General features: G+C 45.1%; 1 protein-coding gene and 1 pseudogene across 3 annotated transcripts in view; both read left to right on the forward strand.

Moving 5' to 3' along the window:
• The first annotated feature begins 245 nt into the window (after nt 1-245).
• On the forward strand, nt 246-3,477 carry LOC131825569 (large ribosomal subunit protein eL8-like; annotated as a pseudogene).
• A 4,692-nt stretch (nt 3,478-8,169) lies between these two features.
• The window catches only part of NRROS (negative regulator of reactive oxygen species), a 28,445-nt gene continuing 16,953 nt past the window's right edge, over nt 8,170-19,661 (forward strand). The window contains exons 1-2 of one of the 3 annotated variants that reach the window (XM_059163032.1): nt 8,297-8,367; nt 14,764-14,878. In XM_059163032.1, coding sequence (XP_059019015.1) covers nt 14,847-14,878 — 32 coding nt within the window. In that variant the 5' untranslated portion in view covers nt 8,297-8,367; nt 14,764-14,846. Of the gene's footprint in view, nt 8,368-14,763; nt 14,879-19,661 lie in introns of all 3 variants that reach the window. The other 2 variants (XM_059163034.1, XM_059163033.1) reach the window with 2 other exon arrangements.

A 19,661-nucleotide genomic window follows, 5' to 3' on the forward strand; every position in this document is an offset into this window, starting at 1 on the left:
TTTAGCCTTTCCAGTATCTATGTAATGCTTTTATAATCGGATTTTTTTTTTTAAAGAAACCACTAACTGTTACTAAAAACAACTTGATACTGACACTTTTGAGTGTGTGGCCTCGGGCAAAACATGTGATCAACCTGAGCCTGATTTTTTTTTTTTTTTTTTTTTTTTTTTGTAAATTAAGACTATCAGTACCTACTTCTACCTACTTCTCAGAGTTATTAAGAGACTATATACCTGGATGGAAGATGGCTTGGTAGGTGGCAGTTTTAATAATAGCAAAGGAAACTTACATACCAGTTTTGTCGTGGGCAGCAGCAAGATGAATAGATCCCCGGACCTGCCCTCTGATCTTAAAAGTTTATAAAGAGGACCTAACCAGGCTCAGCCACATATACCCTGCAGGTGTTTTCAACAACTTGTCACCATCTCAAGGCTATGTCCAAGCAGCAGCCTCTGGCAGCGGGAAAGGCAATTGGAACCCACATTCCCAGGATACAGGAGGGAGTGAAGAACCTGAAAGTACCCTGGTCCAGCTCATGGGTTAATCAGTGGTCATGTCTTTTTTTTTTTTTTTAAGTAAAAGATTTTAGGGGCGCCTGGGTGGCTCAGTGGGTTAAAGTAAAAGATTTTATTTATTTATTTATTCATTTGACAGAGAGAAGAGAGAGCACAAGCAGGAGGAGCGGCAGAAGGAGCGGGAGAAGCAGGTTCCCCAATGAGCAGGGAGCCCAATGTGGGACTCAATCCCAGGACCCTGGAGTCATGACCTGAACTGAAGACAGAAGTTGAACCGACTGAACCACCCAGGCATCCCAGGGGTCATGTCTTTTTTGATCACATTCCCCCAACAGGACCAGATCATGCAAGGCCTAGAAACCATGGTAAGGACTCAGATTTATAGTCATCAATTATGAAAAAGGATTTCTCAATGACCAACAAGTGATTTTTTTCAAAACTTCAACCTCTCCAACTGCTCCAGAGCAAGACACTTTAACCTTCATTCATTTAAAGAAATTTTTGTTGCTAAAAAACAAAACAAACGGAAACAGACTCATACAGAAAACAGTCTGGTGGTTGCCAGAGGGAAGGGGCTTGGGGGATGGGTAAAATAGGAGAAGAGGATTAAAAGACACAAACTTCCAGGTATAAAATAAATAAATCAAGGCGATGTCATATACTCCATAGGGAATATAGTTAATAATAATAACAACCCTGTATGTTGACAAAAGTTAGGCTTATCACAGATCACTTCTTAATGTATATATGTTGAATCATTAAGTTGTACCCCTAAAACAAAATACAATCTCATATGTGTTGTGTACCCATTATAATTCAATAAAAAAGAAAAAAAAATTGCTAGGTACGCACTAGGTGCTAGACTAGGTGTTACTGGGAATGCACACCATAATCCCTGGCAGGACCCCTGATCCCAGGACCTGCAGAACCAGAACAAGAACTGGCGATGGGCAGCACTAGACAGAACCGTGATCAGAGTCCCGTAGAGACACAAAGAGATCCCATCATCTCTCCTATAGTCTCTCCTTGTAGGGACTTTATCGAACACACAGTCCTCCTTAATCTCTTCTTCAGACTTTGACCCCAGTCCCAATTCCATCTCTGAAGGACACAATTCAGATGCTGCCTCTTCCACAAAACTGCCTCTGAAGTCACCCACTAGTCGTAGGTGCTTCTCCCACGACCCTCCCAGCGCCTCATTCCTATGATTCTCCACAATTCTGCCCTGAACAGAAACATGCCTACTATGCGTGTCGCTCCCCCTCAACATCCCAGGGCTCACCACACCCTGGCACTGACAGGAGATTTATGCCAGATTCTTGTCATCTGTGTGCCACACAAAATCTTTGATCGTATGTTGATACTGTCAGTGTTTCCGGAAAAGGAAGAGGCAATGTCCACACAGAGGCCAGTCACTGGAATGAGTGGCTGAGGGAGGCCATGGGCTCCTTCTCCTGGGAGAGTTTCATGAACTGTGTGAGTCCCCACCTGGTGGGCCCCAAGAAGCAAGAGGAGCTGACCCAATGATTTGAGACCCACCTGCTCCCTGAGATGGTTGGAGCAGAGGAGTATACAAGCCAAGAAGGACCTTCAGCCAGGACAGCCTCACTTGCCCTCAGTCTTCGCATTGACCCCTAAGCTCTTCCAGGACTGGCATCATGAGGGGTTGAGTGGTTCCAATGTGGGCGGTGGCCTCTCCTCTTTCCGTTTTCGACTTTTGGTTCTTAAAAACTACATTCCAAATGAGGGAAATGAAACTATTGAAGACTGTCCCCCAGGAGCCAGCTGACGTGGGGCAAGAGAACAATTCCCAGTTAAGGCCCCAAAGGAAATCCCCTTCCTGTCATGTGCTGAGGCCGGGAGAAGCGGGGGAGGCACTAGCTCACTGCTTGGCCAGGCCCAGCCATCAAAGTAAAGGCCCAGATGGTAGGGCTGCCGGTCAGTGGCCGGCGCGGAGAGCCCAAGGCAGAGTGGAAAACACCACAGGTGGAGATCTTGCTGGGGAGGCTTCCCAGAAGAGGGGAGCCCAAGCAATGACTTGGGGATGGGGAGGACTGGGGTAGGCGGAGGAGATACCATTGTAAGGAAGGGAGGTCTTATTGTACAACTCTACTGTACAGGGAGTACAGAGTGGGGAACGTTCTCTCCTTTGGCCATCCGAGATGCCACCAAGGAAAGAAGGCTAAGAGGAATAACGTGGCCCCAGTCCCTGCTATGGGAACAAGCAGGAGGACAAGAAGATGGTCAATCCCCTGTCTGAGAAAAGGCCCAAGAATTCTGACCTCAGACAGGATATCCAGACCAAAAGGGACCCCACCATCTTTGTCAAGTGGGCCCGCTACATCTGGCTGCAGTGACAAAGGGTCATTCTCCATAAATGTCTAAAAGTGCCTCCTGTGATTAACCAGTTCACCCAGGACCTGGACTGCCAAACAGCTGCTCAACTGCCCAAGCTGGCCCCCAGATACAGACCAGAGACAGAGCAAGAGAAGAAGCCAAGACTGTTGGCCTGGGCTGAGAAGAAAGTTGTCAGCAAAGCAGATGTCTCCACTGAGATGCCTCTTGTCCTTCAAGCTAGGGTTAATACTGTCACCACCTTGTGGAAAACAAGCAGGCTCAGCCGGTAGTGACTGCACATGATGTGGATCCCACTGAACTGGTTGTCTTCATGCCTGCCCTGTGTTGTAAGAAGGTGGTCCCCTACCGCATTACCAAGCGGAAGGCTAGCCTGGGCGTCTGGTTCATGGGAAGACCTGCACTACTGTTGCCTTCACACAGGTTAATTTGCAAGACAGAGGAGCTCTGTCCAAGCTGGTGGAAGCCACCATGACCAATTACAATGACAGATATGATGAGACCCACCATCACTGGAGAGGCAACAGCCTGGGTCCAGAATGGGTGGCTCACGTTGCCAAGTTGGAAGAGACAAAGGCTAGAGACTCGGTCACCAAACTAGGCTGAGAGGATGCTTTGAATCTTCCGTATGTAAAAGTAATAAAAGTTCTCTTTCAAAAAAAAAAAGACTGGATGAAACCCACTTGTAGACACATGTTGAATGAAGTATGGCAGGTAATAATGAAGAGAGGCTACAGGCAAGATTAGACTACACGAGGCATCTGGACTTTCCCCTCCAGCTGAGAAGCACCCAGCTCCTTGCTTTCACCTCAGCTCTCCTAGGAAATGCTGGTGTCCTTCTGGACACTAAACTTGGCTTTGTTATACAGTTGAACAGGAGATGGTTACGGAATCCACAACGCTTGGAGCAGGGTCAAAGAAAAAGGCACATAGTCCCCCAAACTCTCACCATCCCAAGAAGGGATGTGCCTGGCAAGGGCGGGGCTGGATGTGCCATCAGTTGTGCTCCAGAAGTAGTCCGATTCCCTCTGCGTTAAGCGGCCTGCAGGGGAGAGGGTCCGATCCTGAGTTCTGCAGTCAGGGTACAGTCTTGCTGGCATGAGAAAGTGTTGTTCTCAGCTGTAGAGCTGCATCGATTTCAGCTGGAAGTCTCAGGTCCTTTCAGCTTGGTCCAGATGAGAGAGGGAGAGCTGCTGGGGCTATTTGCCAACAAACTGGCTTGTCTCCGTAAATCCATCAAGACCGCTGGTTTTCTAAGGATTTTTTTGAGGGGTAACTGCTGCCTTCCTCAAAATAAATTCTGTGAAGAACCTTAATATATAAAACATTTAGCTAGGTGGGTTGAGTCTCTGTCTTTGGCTCGGATAACCACCTCAGGGTCCTGGGATCGATGTCTGCCTCAGGCTTTCTGCTCAGCAGGGAGCCTGCCCACCCTTCTCTCTGCCTGCCTCACTGCTTACTTGTGATCTCTGCCTGTCAAATAAATAAATTAAATTAAAAAAAAAAAAAACCATTTACAAGCGGAATTGCTTGGGATAAATAGGAGATAGCGTGCTTAGAGTCCCACCAGGCAGACTGGAGGGACCTCTAGGGACCCCTAAAGCTGTTGAACTTGATTTTAAAGGTAAGAAAGGCAATGGCAAGCCATGAAAGGGCTTTAAAGCGGGGGTGAGACTATCCAATATACATTTTAGAAGGATGCCCGTGGCTGCTGGGCAGAATTGGCATTGGAGACAGCCCTGTTTAAGGCAGCTGCTGAAATAGTCCAGATGCGCCATGATGAATCTAGATCCAGGGCAGTAGCAGAAAGGACGAAGGGTAGGTTTGGATTCAAGAAACATTTCTGAGTTTGGGTGCCTGGGTGGCTGAGTCCGTTAAGTGTCCAGGCTCTTGATTTCAGCTCAGGGTGTGATCTCGGGGGCTTGGGATCAAGCCCCGGGTCAGGCTCCACACTCAGTGAGAGGTCTGCTAGAGATTTCTCTCCCTCTCCCTCCACCCCCTACCCCCTCTCTAAACTAAATAAATATATTTTTTTTTTTTTTGAAAAGAAACATTTCTGAGTTAGAATCAGCAGGAATGGGTGACCCCTTGGATGTGAGTGGTGAAGTCGTCAGGGGCTGGGCTGCCTGGATGCAGGCATGCCATTAACAATGGTGGCCAAACAGGGAGAGAAACCGGCTAGGACAGATGATAAGAATTCAGTTAAGGACACATTGTGTTGCAGCCATTCTGGGAGGAGTAATTGACCAGCAGACAGTTAAAAATATAAGTCTGGATCTTCTTGGGAAGAGCTTGGGAGAGAATGTTGGAGCTAGAGATTATAATCCAGGAGTTATCAGCATATATGTAGACACAAAGGTGATTACATCCAGGTGACTAGAAAATGCATACCACGTGAAGAAAAAGGCCTGGGAGAGAGCCTTTGTTCTCTTTCATTTGACTTTAGTTTCTTCATTAATGTCATCATTATTACCATTATGGATGAATAGTTTCGGGAGCAAAGACAACTTGTTGGGTGTTTGGAGCAGGAAGGACTTGCTCTTGTTTGTTGTTGGTTAATTTTTTTTTTTTTTTGAGGATTTTATTTGTTTGAGAGAGAGAGTGAGCAAGTGCACAAGTGGGATGAGGGGCGGAGGGAGAAGCAGGCTCCTGGCTGAGCAGAGCCTGATGCAGGGCTTGATACCAGGACCCTGGGATCATGACCTGAGCCGAAGGCAGATGCTTAACTGCCTGAGACACTCAGGCGCCCTCTTGTTTTCTTAAATGGACATTCCAAGGATAATAATGCCACACAGAATCACAAATCAACAGGCTATAAGAGATATGAGCCAACCCTCCCGGACACTTCAAACCTCTTGCTCTATAGGAAAGAACAGAACTGGAGATCCGTTCTCTGACTCTCCTAGTGTGGTTGCCTGCATTTCTCACTTGGGATGCCGCAGACACTGTAAATATCTTGTCTTCTCCACTAGATTCAAGCTCCTTGAGAACAGGAGCTATGAATAAGGCAAATAAAGCTGTTAGCATAGTGCCTGGCATCCATAAAAGGAGATTATTAATAAAGATTACCTGAGCGAATGGCTCTTCCAAAGGTGGACTCTCTCCTGATTGGAAAAATGCATGTCCTCCCCATTTCCCAAGTCTGCTCCTGCTTTACCCTTGGATGTAACCTTGAAGAAAATTTTCTAGGTCAACAGAGCTCATAGGCAGTGGTTCGCCACTCCCCCAAATCTCTAAGACAAGAAATTCAAAATGGATTAAAGACCTAAATATGAGACCTGAGACCATAAAAATCCTAGAATGGAGCACAGGCCGTAATTTCTCTGACATCGGCCTTAGCAACATTTTTCTAGATAGGTCCCATGATGCAAGGGAAACAAAAGTAAAATGAACTATCTGGATAACGACAAAACAAAAGCTCTACACAGAACAGAAACAACAAAACTAAAAGACAACCTAGTGAATTGGAGAAGATAGTTGCAAATGACATTTTTGATAAAAGGTTAGTATTCAAAATATATAAATAATTTGGGCGCCTGGGTGGCTCAGTCTGTTAAGCATCTGACTTTGGCTCAGGTCACAACCCCAGGGGCCTCGGATGGAGTCCCGCATTGGGCTACCTTGTTGCGCAGGGAGGCTGCTTCTCCCTCTCCTTCTGCCTGCCTCTCTGCCTACTTATGGTCTCTTTCTGTCAAATAAATAAATAAAATCTTTAAAAAAAAGAGTTGTTATATATATACATATATATAATATGTATAATATAATATATAACGTGTGTGTGTGTGTATATATATATAACTTATTCAACTCAACACCAAAAAACCAGAAATAATCCAATTAAAAATAGGCAGAAGACATGAACATATATTTCTTCAAAGAAGACATACATCGGGCACCGGGGTGGCTTAGTGGGGTGAAGGCTCTGCCTTTGGCTCAGGTCATGATCCCAGGGTCCTGGGATCGAGCCCCTCATCTGGCACTCTGCTCGGCAGGGAGCCTGCTTCCCCATCTCTCTCTCCACCTGCCTCTCTGCCTACTTGTGATCCCTGTCTGTCAAATAAATAAATAAAATCTTCAAAAAAAAAAAAAAAAGAAGAAGAAGAAGAAGAAGAAAACATACAGATGGGAGCACCTGAGTGACTCAGTAGATTAAGCATCTGACTCGGTTTCGGCTCAGGTCATGATCTCAGGGTCATGAGATAGAGCCCTATGTCAGGCTCCATGCTCAGCACAGAGTCTGCTAGAGATTTTCCCCTCTCCCTCTGCCCTTCCCCTGCTTGTGTTCTCTAAATAAATAAACAAACTAATAAAATCTTAAAAAAGACCTACAAATGTTCAATAGACACATCATCATTTTCACCAGGGAAACGCAAATCAACACTACAATGAGATATCACCTCACACCTGTCAGAACAGCTAAAATCAAAAACAAGAAAAAACAAGTGCTGGTGAGGATGTGGAGAACAAAGGAACTCTCATGGACTGTTAGTGGGAATGCAAACTGGTGTAGCCACTGTGGGAAACAGTATGGCGGGTCCTCAAAAGCTAAAAAAAAAAAAATAGAACTACCCTATGATCCAGTAATCATACTACAAAGAATACAAAAACACTAATTCAAAGTGATACATGCATCTCTACGTTTATAGCAGCATTATTAGTTAAGATATGGAAGCAGCCCAAGTGTCCATTGATTCAGTGACTGATGAATGGATAAAGAAGATGTGAATATATATACATATATATGTATTTATATATGAATATATGTACATATGTATATATATGCAATGCTCTATGGGATGCAACAAAATATTACTCAGCCATAAAGAGAATGAAACCTTGGTATTCACAACCACATGGATTGAGCTAGAGTATAATGCTTAAGCAAGTCGGAGGAGAAAGACAAATACCCTATTTCATTTCATTCATATGTGTAATTTAAGAAACAAAACAAATGAGCAAAGGGAAAAAAGAGAGAGGCAAACCAGAAAACCGACTCTTAACTGTAGAGAACAAACGAGTGGTTACCAGAAGGCAAGTGGGTGTGGGAATGGGTCAAACAGGCGATGGGAATTAAGGAGTGCACGTGTTGTGATGAACAGCAGGTGATTGAAATAAAACTTAAAAAAAAGAAAATCTCTAAGGCAAGAAAGCCTGGGAGCCTTGGTTAGGACTGCTGGGAGACCCTAAATCACCAGCCTCCTGGCTCACCTGCAGGCGCCCCGGGGCCCTGCGTCCCTCCGGCCGCCCCCCTCGCCCCCCATCCCCCTGCCACCGCCCGCAGTTCCCTCTAAGATGCCTGCTCTCCGCGAGTGCTGAGTCGCTGAGCGCCTCGCTCTCCATGTGACTACAGTTTCCGTCCGTTCCTTCCGCAAGTGCTAAAATAATCCGATGCCCCAGGGAGAGGAGGCAGCCCAGCCCCGCGCTCGGCTGCCCTCGAGGAGGCCGGAGCCCCGGGAGAGGATGCGCCCCGCGGAGCCGCCTGGGCCTGCGGGAGCCGTGAGTATTTCCTGCGGGGCGGCCGTGCTGGGGTGGGCGAGCTCGGGCGCCGCCGGCTGATGGGAGGTCGTGTCCGGGGCCCACAGCTTGGGACGGACGGGGAAGTTGTGGCTTGCTGCCTACGAACAACACCGCTTTGCTGCTCAGTTTGGGGGCCACCGCGCCGGGGAGGTGGAAAACCTCCCACTGGGAGCACTTGAGCTGACAGAGGTGGTGTGCTGTAGTGAAAACAGTGGAGCCTTCAGATTCCTCTTCTGAGGGTTTGCGTCCTGGTGCTCCGGGGAGAATTTCTGAGTCTCAATTTCTTCATCTGTGAAATGGGAACAATGATGCTCCCTCCCTGGGCTGAGTAACTGGAGGTAATGAGACTATCTGTGAATACTGAGCCTGCTGAGTGCTTGGATATCCCTTCCTCCCCCATAACGTGGTTTGAGAATCACCATTTCATAGATGAAGGCACTGAGACACGGACTTACCGCTGTCTTAGCGGGTAGGTGTGTTCAAGGCTTTGGGGATAGAACTTGAGCAAGACAGGCAGAGCCCCTTCCCGCAAGTGTTTGTCCTTGGGAAGTTCTGTAGGGTTCTGTAGGGTTCTGTTACTTTGCCTCTTAGCTTGTTAAGTATCAGGGAGAAACTAAACCTCGGGCCTCCGACCCCTTGTCCAGTACTCTTCCCAGTCCTGGTGGCCTCTCCATGTGGACCAGATTGTAGTGGGTTCAGCTGTATTCCCACGCCCTGAAGGGCTGACTTAAGTGAGGGGCCACTGACCAGGCTTCTCTGGAATGGCCTCAGAATGGGCTGCTGGCTCACTTTGCCCCAGAGAGAAGGTGGCCACGTGTCCAACCGTGCCTGGGACTACAGGAGGCTGAACAGGTTCCTAAGAATGGAGGGCCTAGATAGGCCTGGTCGTGAGTGGTGCACTTCCAGGGGAACAGAGGAGACTCCACTGGATGTTTCTTCGCTTATGGGTACAGCCTGTAGGAGTCTGGATGGTAGAAACACTCACTACATAGGACCTGCCTTGTGAGATCGTGCGTGCCCCCTTCACCTACCCACTGCGCCGCAAAAACTGCTTCTGTGGATGCTGATGGTTTGCTGGGTTTCACAGCCCCGAGACTTATTTCTTCTCCTCACACACCTATAGGTTTGTACATGGTATGTCTAAGAGTTCCTAGAGGTGATTTTAGGGAATCGTGGGCCAAGAAAAAAAAAGTGGGACAAAACAAGACTTTGATTCTTGCCTTTAGATTAAAACAAAACAAAACAAAACAAAGCCAGTTTCACAAAGAAGTTGCTTTCATCTAGTTGCTTTCATCCTATGGGTCCCCTCATAGGATCTTCATGAAAACTCATATACACCTGATCCCACTTAGTGCTTACACCTGTTGTCCAAGAGCAGGAAGCTTCCAGAGAGTAGGGCCTGGAGTCTTTGGCCTGGGGCCTGTGTTGGGAATGCATTGACCTCTGTGTGTCCTTGGCTTCTTTCTTCATCACAGAAGAGCGATGCCAATACCAATTATGATCTTCGTTCTGGCTGCAGTTTGTAACGAGACTCTTGGATAGACAACTGGATGTGCCTCACACTGTCCTCAGACCCACATAACAACCACATAAGTTAGAGGACAGTGGGCTTTCAACTATGGCTGAAAAACATAATCTTTCTCAGGGGAGACTGTATGTTTAGTGATGCTTACTGACAGGTCTGCATATTTGTGACAAATATTTTTGTCCTGGATAGAACTTCTTTATTATATACCTTTCCCACCCCTCAAACTATTCTTCTCAACATCACTGAACAAACATTACATGCTAGTGTGTGGCAGCTTCTGGGCTAGGCTAGGTGAGGCTCTCTGAATGCTCCCAGAGATGAAGACAGTGGTAAAGGACACTGGTATTTAGATCTTAACAAGCTTCACAAGCCACATTAGTTCTGGGGTCTTTTAGTTGCAAATGACAAAAACCCAACTCAGCCTGGCTTCAGGGGAAAAAAAAAATATTGCTTTAAATAACTAAAAAGTCTTTGTGGAAAAGCTTCAGGCATGGCTGGAGCCAGGTGCTCAAACATGGACAGCTTTGCTTTTTTTCTGTTATTAGGCAGGTCCTAAAGTTGGTGGCAAAGATACTCCCATTCCCCTATGAATTCAAAGAACTGCAGCTCCAAGCTTAGTTCCCACCAGTTTGGCATCTGGAGCAGGAACAGAAAGCCTCTTTCCCCAATAGTTTTAACAACAATCCTTCTGTTGATTCTCATGAGCTTGTCATCTGTGATGTACCCATTGTAAGCCAATCACTGTGGTTAAGAAAATAGAGGGTTCTGATGGGCCCAGCCTGGTGGTTAGGCCTCTCCTTGGAGCCAGGGGTTGAGGTCAAATGCAAACAAATATGGACTTCTTAAGAAAGGAAGGTGGTTGGTGGCATGACAATTTAAATGTACCTAACACTACTGAACTTTATGCTTGAAAATGAGTAAGATGGTAAATTTTATGTTATGTATATTTTACAATTAAAAAAAAAAAAAAAAAAAAAAAAAGGGCACCTGAGTGGTACAGTCAGTTAATTTTCTGACTCTTGGTTTTGGCTTGTGTCATGCTCTCAGGGTGGTGAGAGGGAACCCTGTGTTGGGCTCTGCACCCTGCACAGAGTTGGTTTGGGACTCTCTTTCCCTCTCCCTCTGCCCCACCTCCTTGCTCACTTGCACGCGCTCTCTCTCTCAAATAATTTCTTTAAAGATTTTTATTTATTTGACAGAGATTGAGCATGAGCAAGGGGAGGGGCAGAGGGAGAGGGGGAAGGAGAAGAAGGCTCTCTGCTGAGCAGGGAGTCTGATGCAGGGCTCGAACCCAGGACCTTGGGATTGCGACCTGAGCAGAAGGCAGATGCTGAACTGACTGAGCCACCCGGGTGCCCTCAAATAAATAATTTTCTAAAAAATCAAAGAAAGAGAGAAAGAAAGGAAGAAAAAAGAAAGAAGAAAAGAAATGAAGGGGTGATTTTCTCAAAGGGGAATTGAGGAGTTGTTACCAGAAGGCAAAATGATTGTGGGTAGGAAAGATCAACTGATTTCCAGAGTGAATGGAATCAGGTGCTGAGACCAAACCACATGTGTCTTCTCACTTCAATGCATGAGTGATTTCAGACTGAACAAAGGGAATAAAGGAGGAAGTAGAACCGCGTCATGTTCTCAGCAGCAAGGTGGGCAAGAGGAGCAGGGCTGGTACCTGTGGTGGACTGAATGTGGCCACGAAGCACTGTGAGGACACAGGGACACCCCACATCTAGCCTAAACCCAAATATCGCTGTGGTCAGGGGCTAGCTGTGTGTCCCAAGAGACTCTCTGCTGCGCCTCCAGGAAAGAAAAGAATCAGGAGGGAATTTCTCCACAGAAGTTAGCATTTGAGCACTTTTTACCTTGACTCTTGTCAAGCAGAACCTCAATGTCTGAGGCAGCCCAGGACCCACAATGCCAGTAGGGGCTCATCTTGAGGTACACATCATGTTCTCCAGTAACCTCATGTCACTCCTTTTAAGATGTCAGGCTGGGTACTGGCTCCTCCTGGTCCTCCCTGTTGTTACTCCTCATCTGGTCCAGCTGCAGTCACTTGGGTCTCTCCTGCCTTTCTGATGTTTCCTTGGGGGTCCCACCCAACGCCAAGCCCGGGTTCTCCCCCTCAGATCATTCCATGGTTGGCCCCGGTTCACCTCCTTCAGGTTCATATACATTAATGGTTTCCCTATCGCTTCCCAGACTGACACTCTGCGACCTCCTCATGAGACTCTCCTGATGGCTTTACTCTTATTCAAAGTTCTCGAGCCCTTTCTCCAAGACGTGAACTGAAGTTTCTGTTATATTTAGTAATAATGGCTTCTTATTTCCTTCTAACGGCCCAGATTTTTTCTAGACTTTCTAACTCCTTTTACAGAACTGTGAAGGCCCTCATATTTGTCACAAGTACACTCCAGGGCATTCATAGGTCACCTCATCCCCACAAAAGCCCCAGGTTCCCCCATGAACACTGGAGGGTGCTATTCAGAACATCAAACACTGCAAGTGATGGGCCCTGTCTAGTCAGAACGGACATTGTCGTTAAAAGCAGGGTCCTAGGGCACCTGGGTGGCTCAGTTGTTAAGCGTCTGCCTTTGGCTCAGGTCATGATCCCAGGGTCCTGGAATCGAGCCTCACACTGGGCTCCCTGCTCAATGGATGGGATGCTTGCTTCTCCCTTTCCCACTCCCCCTGCTTGTGTGCCCTCTCTCAATGTGTGTGTCTCTCTCTGTCAAATAAATAAATAAAATCTAAAAAAAAAAAAAAAAAAGAAGAAGAAGCAGTGTCCTAGGACCTCTGCTGGGGCAGAGGTTGCTAGATTGCTGGATTCTTGGTTGCTGGATCACTGTGGGGTCCTGGCATGTCCAGGAGAGGGGCCTGGCTCATAGGATATCTATTTACCAACAAGTACAAACCTGTGCTCCTGCTGAACATTCACTCAATAAGCAGGTGCATTTCTAGTACTTTCTACCCGGGCCTGAACTCAGCCTCAGTTTTGGCTTTGCCGAGCAATTATCTTTGCCCTTTCTGAGCCTTGAATTTCCTATCCGTAAAATGGAGATAATGGATTTGAACCTAGATGTTTGCACACCAATGTTCACAACAGCACTGTTCACAATGGTCAAAAGATGGAAGCGATCCAAGTGTCCACTGATGGGTGAATGGACCAACACAGTGTGATCTGTACATACAATGGAACATTATTCAGCCATAAAAAGGAATGAAGTTCTGCTGGAGGACCTTGGAGGGTCCTTGGAAACATTAGACTAAACGAACTAAGCCAGGTACAGAAGGACACGATATATGACATGATATATGATTTATAACCCCCACTTACAGGAGATACCTAGAATAGGTGAATGTTTAGGGAAAGAACAACAGCTAGCAGGAACTAAGGGGGCGGGGCGGGGGTGTTGAGCAGAGAGTTACTGTTTAGTGGGCAGAGGTTCGCTTTGGGATGCTGCGAAAGTTCTGGAGAAGGACAATGGTGAAATTGCATGGCAATGTGAATGTGTTTAATGCTACTGAGTTGTACACTCAAAAAGGGTTAAAATGGTAGATTTTATGCATATTTTACCCCAGTAAAAACTAGAGGTAATACTGCCTAGTTTGTCAAAATGTTGCAGAGAGCGAAGTGAGCTCAAATGTCTGTAAGAAACCTTTGCAACCTCGAGTGCTGGTATTGCCATTAGTATCCAATAGCAGTAAGTTACAATCCACTTGTTTTGGCTTTATCCAAGAATTCCTTAAAAAAAAATTGTTATTTTGGGGAGGAAGGGTTTTTGTTTTTGTTTTTAAATCCCATTATTCCCATTCTTCTGTGAATTCAAATAGATTTTAGAAAGGGTGGGGGGGACCAGCCTTAGAACAAATAGCCGCCTTGCCAGTACAATTTGAGGGATTTTGAAAAAGACAAAATGATCTCCCTTGTCATCCTGAAACTACACCATGAAAACTTTATTACTTTTCACCATTACCTATCTAAATACCCATTACAGAGCAGCACATAAAAGAGGGTTTCAGTCGTTCACACTGCAGTGGCAGCTGCTTTCTTCCTAATTCTGGCTGAGGACACTAAGCAGTGATTATCAAATCTTATTTTTGGTTTTAACAAGACAAACTTCCCCCCAAATAGCCTTTGCAATCTCAATTAAATGGAGATTAAATTAATTAAACTGATCCAGAAGATTGAACAAGGAGTGACCTTATTTTTAGTTACACCACTTGATATGCTTCCTAAAGTATTTAAGGGGAAATATGCTGGTGACTACAATCTAGTTCTAAATGTGTCAAAAACTAAGGTGGATTGAAGGCTGGATAGAGGGATTGGTAGATGGAGAGCTGTGTGACAAAAGCGAGTGTGGTAAAATGTTCAGAGTAGAAGCTAGGTTGTGGGTATACCAGCAACCCCCATCAAATTCTTTCAACTTTGCTATATGTTTAAAATGTTCATAATAAAATATTGGGGAAAAGTTAAATTACTAACAATACCTAGTAACTGCTCATATTCCTTTTCATGAACATAAAATCAAATAATAAAGAATTTTTAAAAACTTCTGTAAGAGCTACAACTTTCTGTACCAAATTTTATTATATGGATCATTGCCCAACTGAACTCTTAGGATGTGATGAGAAGACACATGCATTGGGCCACGTAGGATGAATAGGAGTTTGGCAGCTGGAGGAGACCAGAAAAAGGGCCTTTCCCACAGGGGAACCAGTGTGTGAAAATACATGATTTAGTCATGGATAGCAAATATCTGGGGGTGGCTGGGGCTTGCGGTATTGAGGTTGAGTTTTGCTGGATTCAGACGAGGTTTCAATTGCAGCTCTGACATTCTCTGGCTCCACAGCCTACACCTTTGTGAGCCTCAATTTACCATGTATGAAATGGAGATAACATTCACCTGCTATAGGATTTTGTGAGGATTGTTATATGGAAAAACCCTGGAACGGCGTCTATCCAAGGTGAGCACTCGATCAACATTAGCTGTTGCAACTGCGAGCCTGGGGAGCAAGCTGGGAGCTTGAATCCTACCCCACTGAGCTGGTCAGCCCTCCAGAATCTGTATTGTGTCATTCCTCAGTTGGGCTCTTTCTCAAGAGAGCCAAGGTAGAAGGGGTGGCCGTAACATTTCCACTCTGGGCCATAAGCCTTGATTCTCACCTATAACCCCTTTCCTGCCCATAATCTCCCACAGACTCTGGGTGGTCTCTCCATCCCTGAATGTCCCCAGGTGCACACTCCACTCAGGAGGGAAACAGTACTGCCACTCCTCCATCTTGTTTATTTTAATACCCACTCCCCTTTGGCACAAAGGAAATCTGTCTTCCCTTTAATTCTGATGCTACCTTGTCTTACTGATTAAGTCCACACATTTCCTTACATTGACAACGTTTTCCACACACATTCTCTCATTCAGTCTTGACATGACCCTGTGAGATCAGCAAGGTGGTGGCCTCATTGTCACCCACGGCCCCACTGGAATGTGAGAGAGAACAAACCTGTGATATTGAAAGGAAATGATAGGTTTGAAACTGATGCATCTTTGGCTGGGTGCCTGTCCACAGAGATTATGTGGGGCTCTCATAAACAAGAGTGACAGCACGTTCCCACCGCCAGCCCAGTAAGAGCAAGGTGTTGTCACCCCACTGGAAGCACATTTGTTTGCTTCTTTTTTTTTTTTTTTTTTAAACCTGTGGCCGTGGAACAGGATGGAGTGAACTGACCTCTGTTCGTTCTAAAGGGCTGACCCTGAGCACAGAAGCCACTGACCCCTTTGTAGCCCCAGGAGACAAAGTCCGGCAGGCTAGTGTTTAAGCAGCCTTCCACACACTGACTGCCCAGTGTTGTCACTAGGGAAGAGCCCAAGAGAGGAAAATTGGGGTGGGGACCAGACATCTGTATTTTGAACCATGCTTGGAAACCATGACACTGTGTCCCCTGTGGCACCTTGCCCATATCATGTCATCTCTCTGACCCGAGTGTTCTCACCTCCAAAATACTGGTGGGCAGTGCCTTCAGAAATGCTACAGTTCCGGGACGCCTGGGTGGCTCAGTGGGTTAAAGCCTCTGCCTTCGGCTCAGGTCATGATCCCAGGGTCCCATGATCCCAGGGTCCTGGGATCGAGTCCCACATCGGGCTCTCTGCTCAGTGGGGAGCCTGCTTCCTCCTCTCTCTGTCTGCCTCTCTGCCTCCTTGTGATTTCTGTCTGTCAATAAATAAATCTTAAAAAAAAAAAAAAAGAAAAGAAATGCTACAGTTCTGAAGGGTCGGTTACTAAATTTGAAGGAACAGGCATGTGCCAGGACAGTCATGTGCAACAGATGAGTCCTTTCTCACATAAATTCCTAGGGCCACACGTCCAAGGAGGATGCCAGCAAATTCAAATGGTTACAACTCCTTGCTTATCTGTGCAGGCCAAGTGTGGGACCCAAGTTCTAGAAGCAAATAGGAAGGGTATTTGCACAACCAGCTGTTTACAAAGCAGGGGGCTCCCACCCAGGGTGTGGTTAAGCACAGGCAAGTCGATAATCTTTAACCTGCTAAGGATGACACTATAAATATGACAAAGACTATTTCTTGAATTTTCTTTGAAAATTTGCCTTATAACACAAACATTATGATTCCCATTTTCCTGGGGAGGAAATCGAGGCCAAGAAGTTGAATGATGTACTCAAGGTCAAGCCAGGCTTTGAACCTGTTCCATCTGTCCCCTTAGCCTGTGCTGCTCCTTTGCCCTTAGTAGCCACCTTCCCAGAAGCCAGACTGAGAACATGCAGCCCCAAATCTAAATCCCCTGGACCCCCCAAAAGAAAAATAATGTCTATAAAACAACTTATTTTGGTTATTAGTCAATGATATATTTTTCTTCCATTGACTCCAAATATATCATTTTAAGCATTCTCATAGTAATTTCAATTCTAAGTACCTATAAGAAATTCTGTATTTTAGTGATATTTATTAGCCTCTGATTATAACATCTATTTTAATTAATAATAGATTGATTCCATTCTTCTAAAGCTTGTCTTTTTTTTTTTTTTAAGATTTTATTTATTTGAGAGACTGTGTGTACACACGAGGAGGGGTGGGGGGAGAGGGAGAAGCAGGCTCCCCACTGAGCAGGAAGCCTGATGCTGATGCAGGGCTCCATCCCAGGGTCCTGGGATGATGACCTGAGCCAGAGGCAGATGTGTAACTGACGGAGCCACCCAGGTGCCCCACAACTTGTCTTAATATAGTAATTAAAGTTATTCATTAGAAAATCAGAAAACACAAAGAAGCAAAAATACAGATATGGAAAAAGCAAATAACAGGTGCAGTTCTGCCCGCTGCTGAGATTCAGATGTGTACCTTTTTCAACTATTTCCACTTTTTCAACTATTTTCCATACACATACATGAATGCACATTCCTTTAACAAACTGGAGATTACACTATACATTCTATTTTGCATCTTCCTTTTTTTCTTAATATTTTATTATGACCATTTTTCCATGTTGCTAAGTTTATTACCACTGAAGCATTTTTAATTGCAGCACAGTAGTCCCATCATATGGGTGTATCATAACATATTTAACCAATCCATTCATTGTTGGACTTGTAGATGGTTTCCACTTTTATTTTTTTATTTAAGATTTTATTTATTGGGCGCCTGGGTGGCTCAGTTGGTTGGACGACTGCCTTCGGCTCAGGTCATGATCCCGGAGTCCCGGGATCGAGTCCCGCATCGGGCTCCCAGCTCCATGGGGAGTCTGCTTCCCTCTCTGACCTTCTCCTCGCTCATGTTCTCTCTCACTGTCTCTCTCTCAAGTAAATAAATAAAATCTTTAAAAAAAAAAAAAAAAGAGATGCCTTTCAAAAAAAAAAACAAAAAACAAAACAAAACAAAAAAAACAAACAAACAAAAAAGATTTTATTTATTTACTTGACAGAGAGAGAGAGATCACAAGTAGGCAGAGAGGCAGGCAGAGGGTGGGGGGTGGGGGAAGCAGGCTCCCGTTGAGCAGAGAGCCGGACGCAGGGCTCAATCCCAGGACCCTGAGATCATGACCCGAGCCGAAGGCAGAGGCTTAACCCACTGAGCCACCAAGGCACCCCTGGTTTCCACTTTTAAAATTTATTATTACTAATATTGCACTGAGTATCTCCGTAAAAGTACTTTTACATACATTATAATTCCTTCAGATAATCCCCTAGGAGTGGAATGATTGAATCAAAAATAATCTACATTTTCAACACCTTCAATAAATTTTGTAAACTTGTCCTTTAGAAGTGTGCCCATTTTGTCTCCCATCTTCAGGGTCTAAGTTCTGGGGGCAAAGGGTCCTCAAAAGCCATTGTTTTAACAAGTTTAAGAGCCTGTGTTTTAACAAGTTCATTATTAAGAAAAAAAGCCAGAGAAGCAAATTATGAAGTCAGAATTCACACATCAAAATTCTAAATGCCGGGTGCCTGGGTGGCTCAGTGGATTAAGCCGCTGCCTTCTGCTCAGGTCATGATCTCAGGGTCCTGGGATCGAGCTCCGCATCGGGCTCTCTGCTCAGCGGGGAGCCTGCTTCCTCCTCTCTCTCTCTCTGCCTACTTGTGATCTCTCTCTGCCAAATAAATAAATAAAATCTTTAAAAAAAAAATTCTAAATGCCATGTTACTCCAATCCTCAGTATGTAGGTTTTATTTTTTTTTAATTTAAAAAATGTTTAAATTTATGTATTTGAGAGAGAGAGCACAAGTAGGAAGGAGCAGCAGAAGGAGAGGGAGAAGTAGATTCCCCACTGACCAGGGAAGCCGGATCCAAGCTGAAGTTGATCCCAGGATCCTGGGATCATTACCTGAGCCAAAGGCAGAGGCTCAATGATTGAGCCACCCAGGCGCCCCTGCCAGTTCTTTTTAGACATATTGGCTATCTGAACATTGATTCTTTACATAATATAGGAATGTACTAATACAGCCAAAGATTTACGACTTTTTTTTTTTAAGATTTTTTTATTTATTTGAGAGAGACAGAACTATCGGGAGGTGGGGAGGGTTAGAGGCAGAGGGAGAAGCAGGCTCCCCGCTGAGCAAGGAGACTGATGGGGGGCTCCATCCCAGAACCATGGGATCATGACCTGAGCCAAAGGCAGATGCTTAACGACTGAGCCACCCAGTTCTTTACTTGTATAACTATTCTTCGTTTTCTTTCACATATAATACCAAAATCAAGTTTAAAATATCTTGGAATTAATAGTACACATTTTGGACATTTATCCAAAGAAGATGTAGAAATAAGTCAATAAACACATGTAAATGCTCCACATTGTTAGATGTTGCGGAAATGCAAATCAAAATCTCAAAGGGATAGCACTTCACACCTGCTGGGATGGCTGGAATAAAAATGACAGGAAATAACCGGTGTTGATGGGGACAGATTGGAACCCTCATACATTGCTAGGGAGAATGTAAAATAGTGCAGGACCTGGAGAACAGTCTGGCATTTCTTCAAAAATCAGACAGAAGGATGACGTGTCCCAGCAATTTTCTTACCAGAGTGTATGCTCAAGAGAATTGAAAACATGGCCACATAAAAACTTGAACATGGGTGTTCATAGATGCATTATTCATAATAGACAAAAGATTGTAACAGTCCGATGTTCATCAGCTAGTGAATTCATGAGCAAATGTGGTAAATTTGGCCATATGATGGAATATTATGCAGCCACGAAAAGGAAGGAACTTCTGACTGATTCATGCTTATAGCATGGATGAAGT

This window comes from Mustela lutreola, chromosome 2, assembly GCF_030435805.1.
Source record: "Mustela lutreola isolate mMusLut2 chromosome 2, mMusLut2.pri, whole genome shotgun sequence".
Taxonomy (NCBI): domain Eukaryota; kingdom Metazoa; phylum Chordata; class Mammalia; order Carnivora; family Mustelidae; genus Mustela; species Mustela lutreola.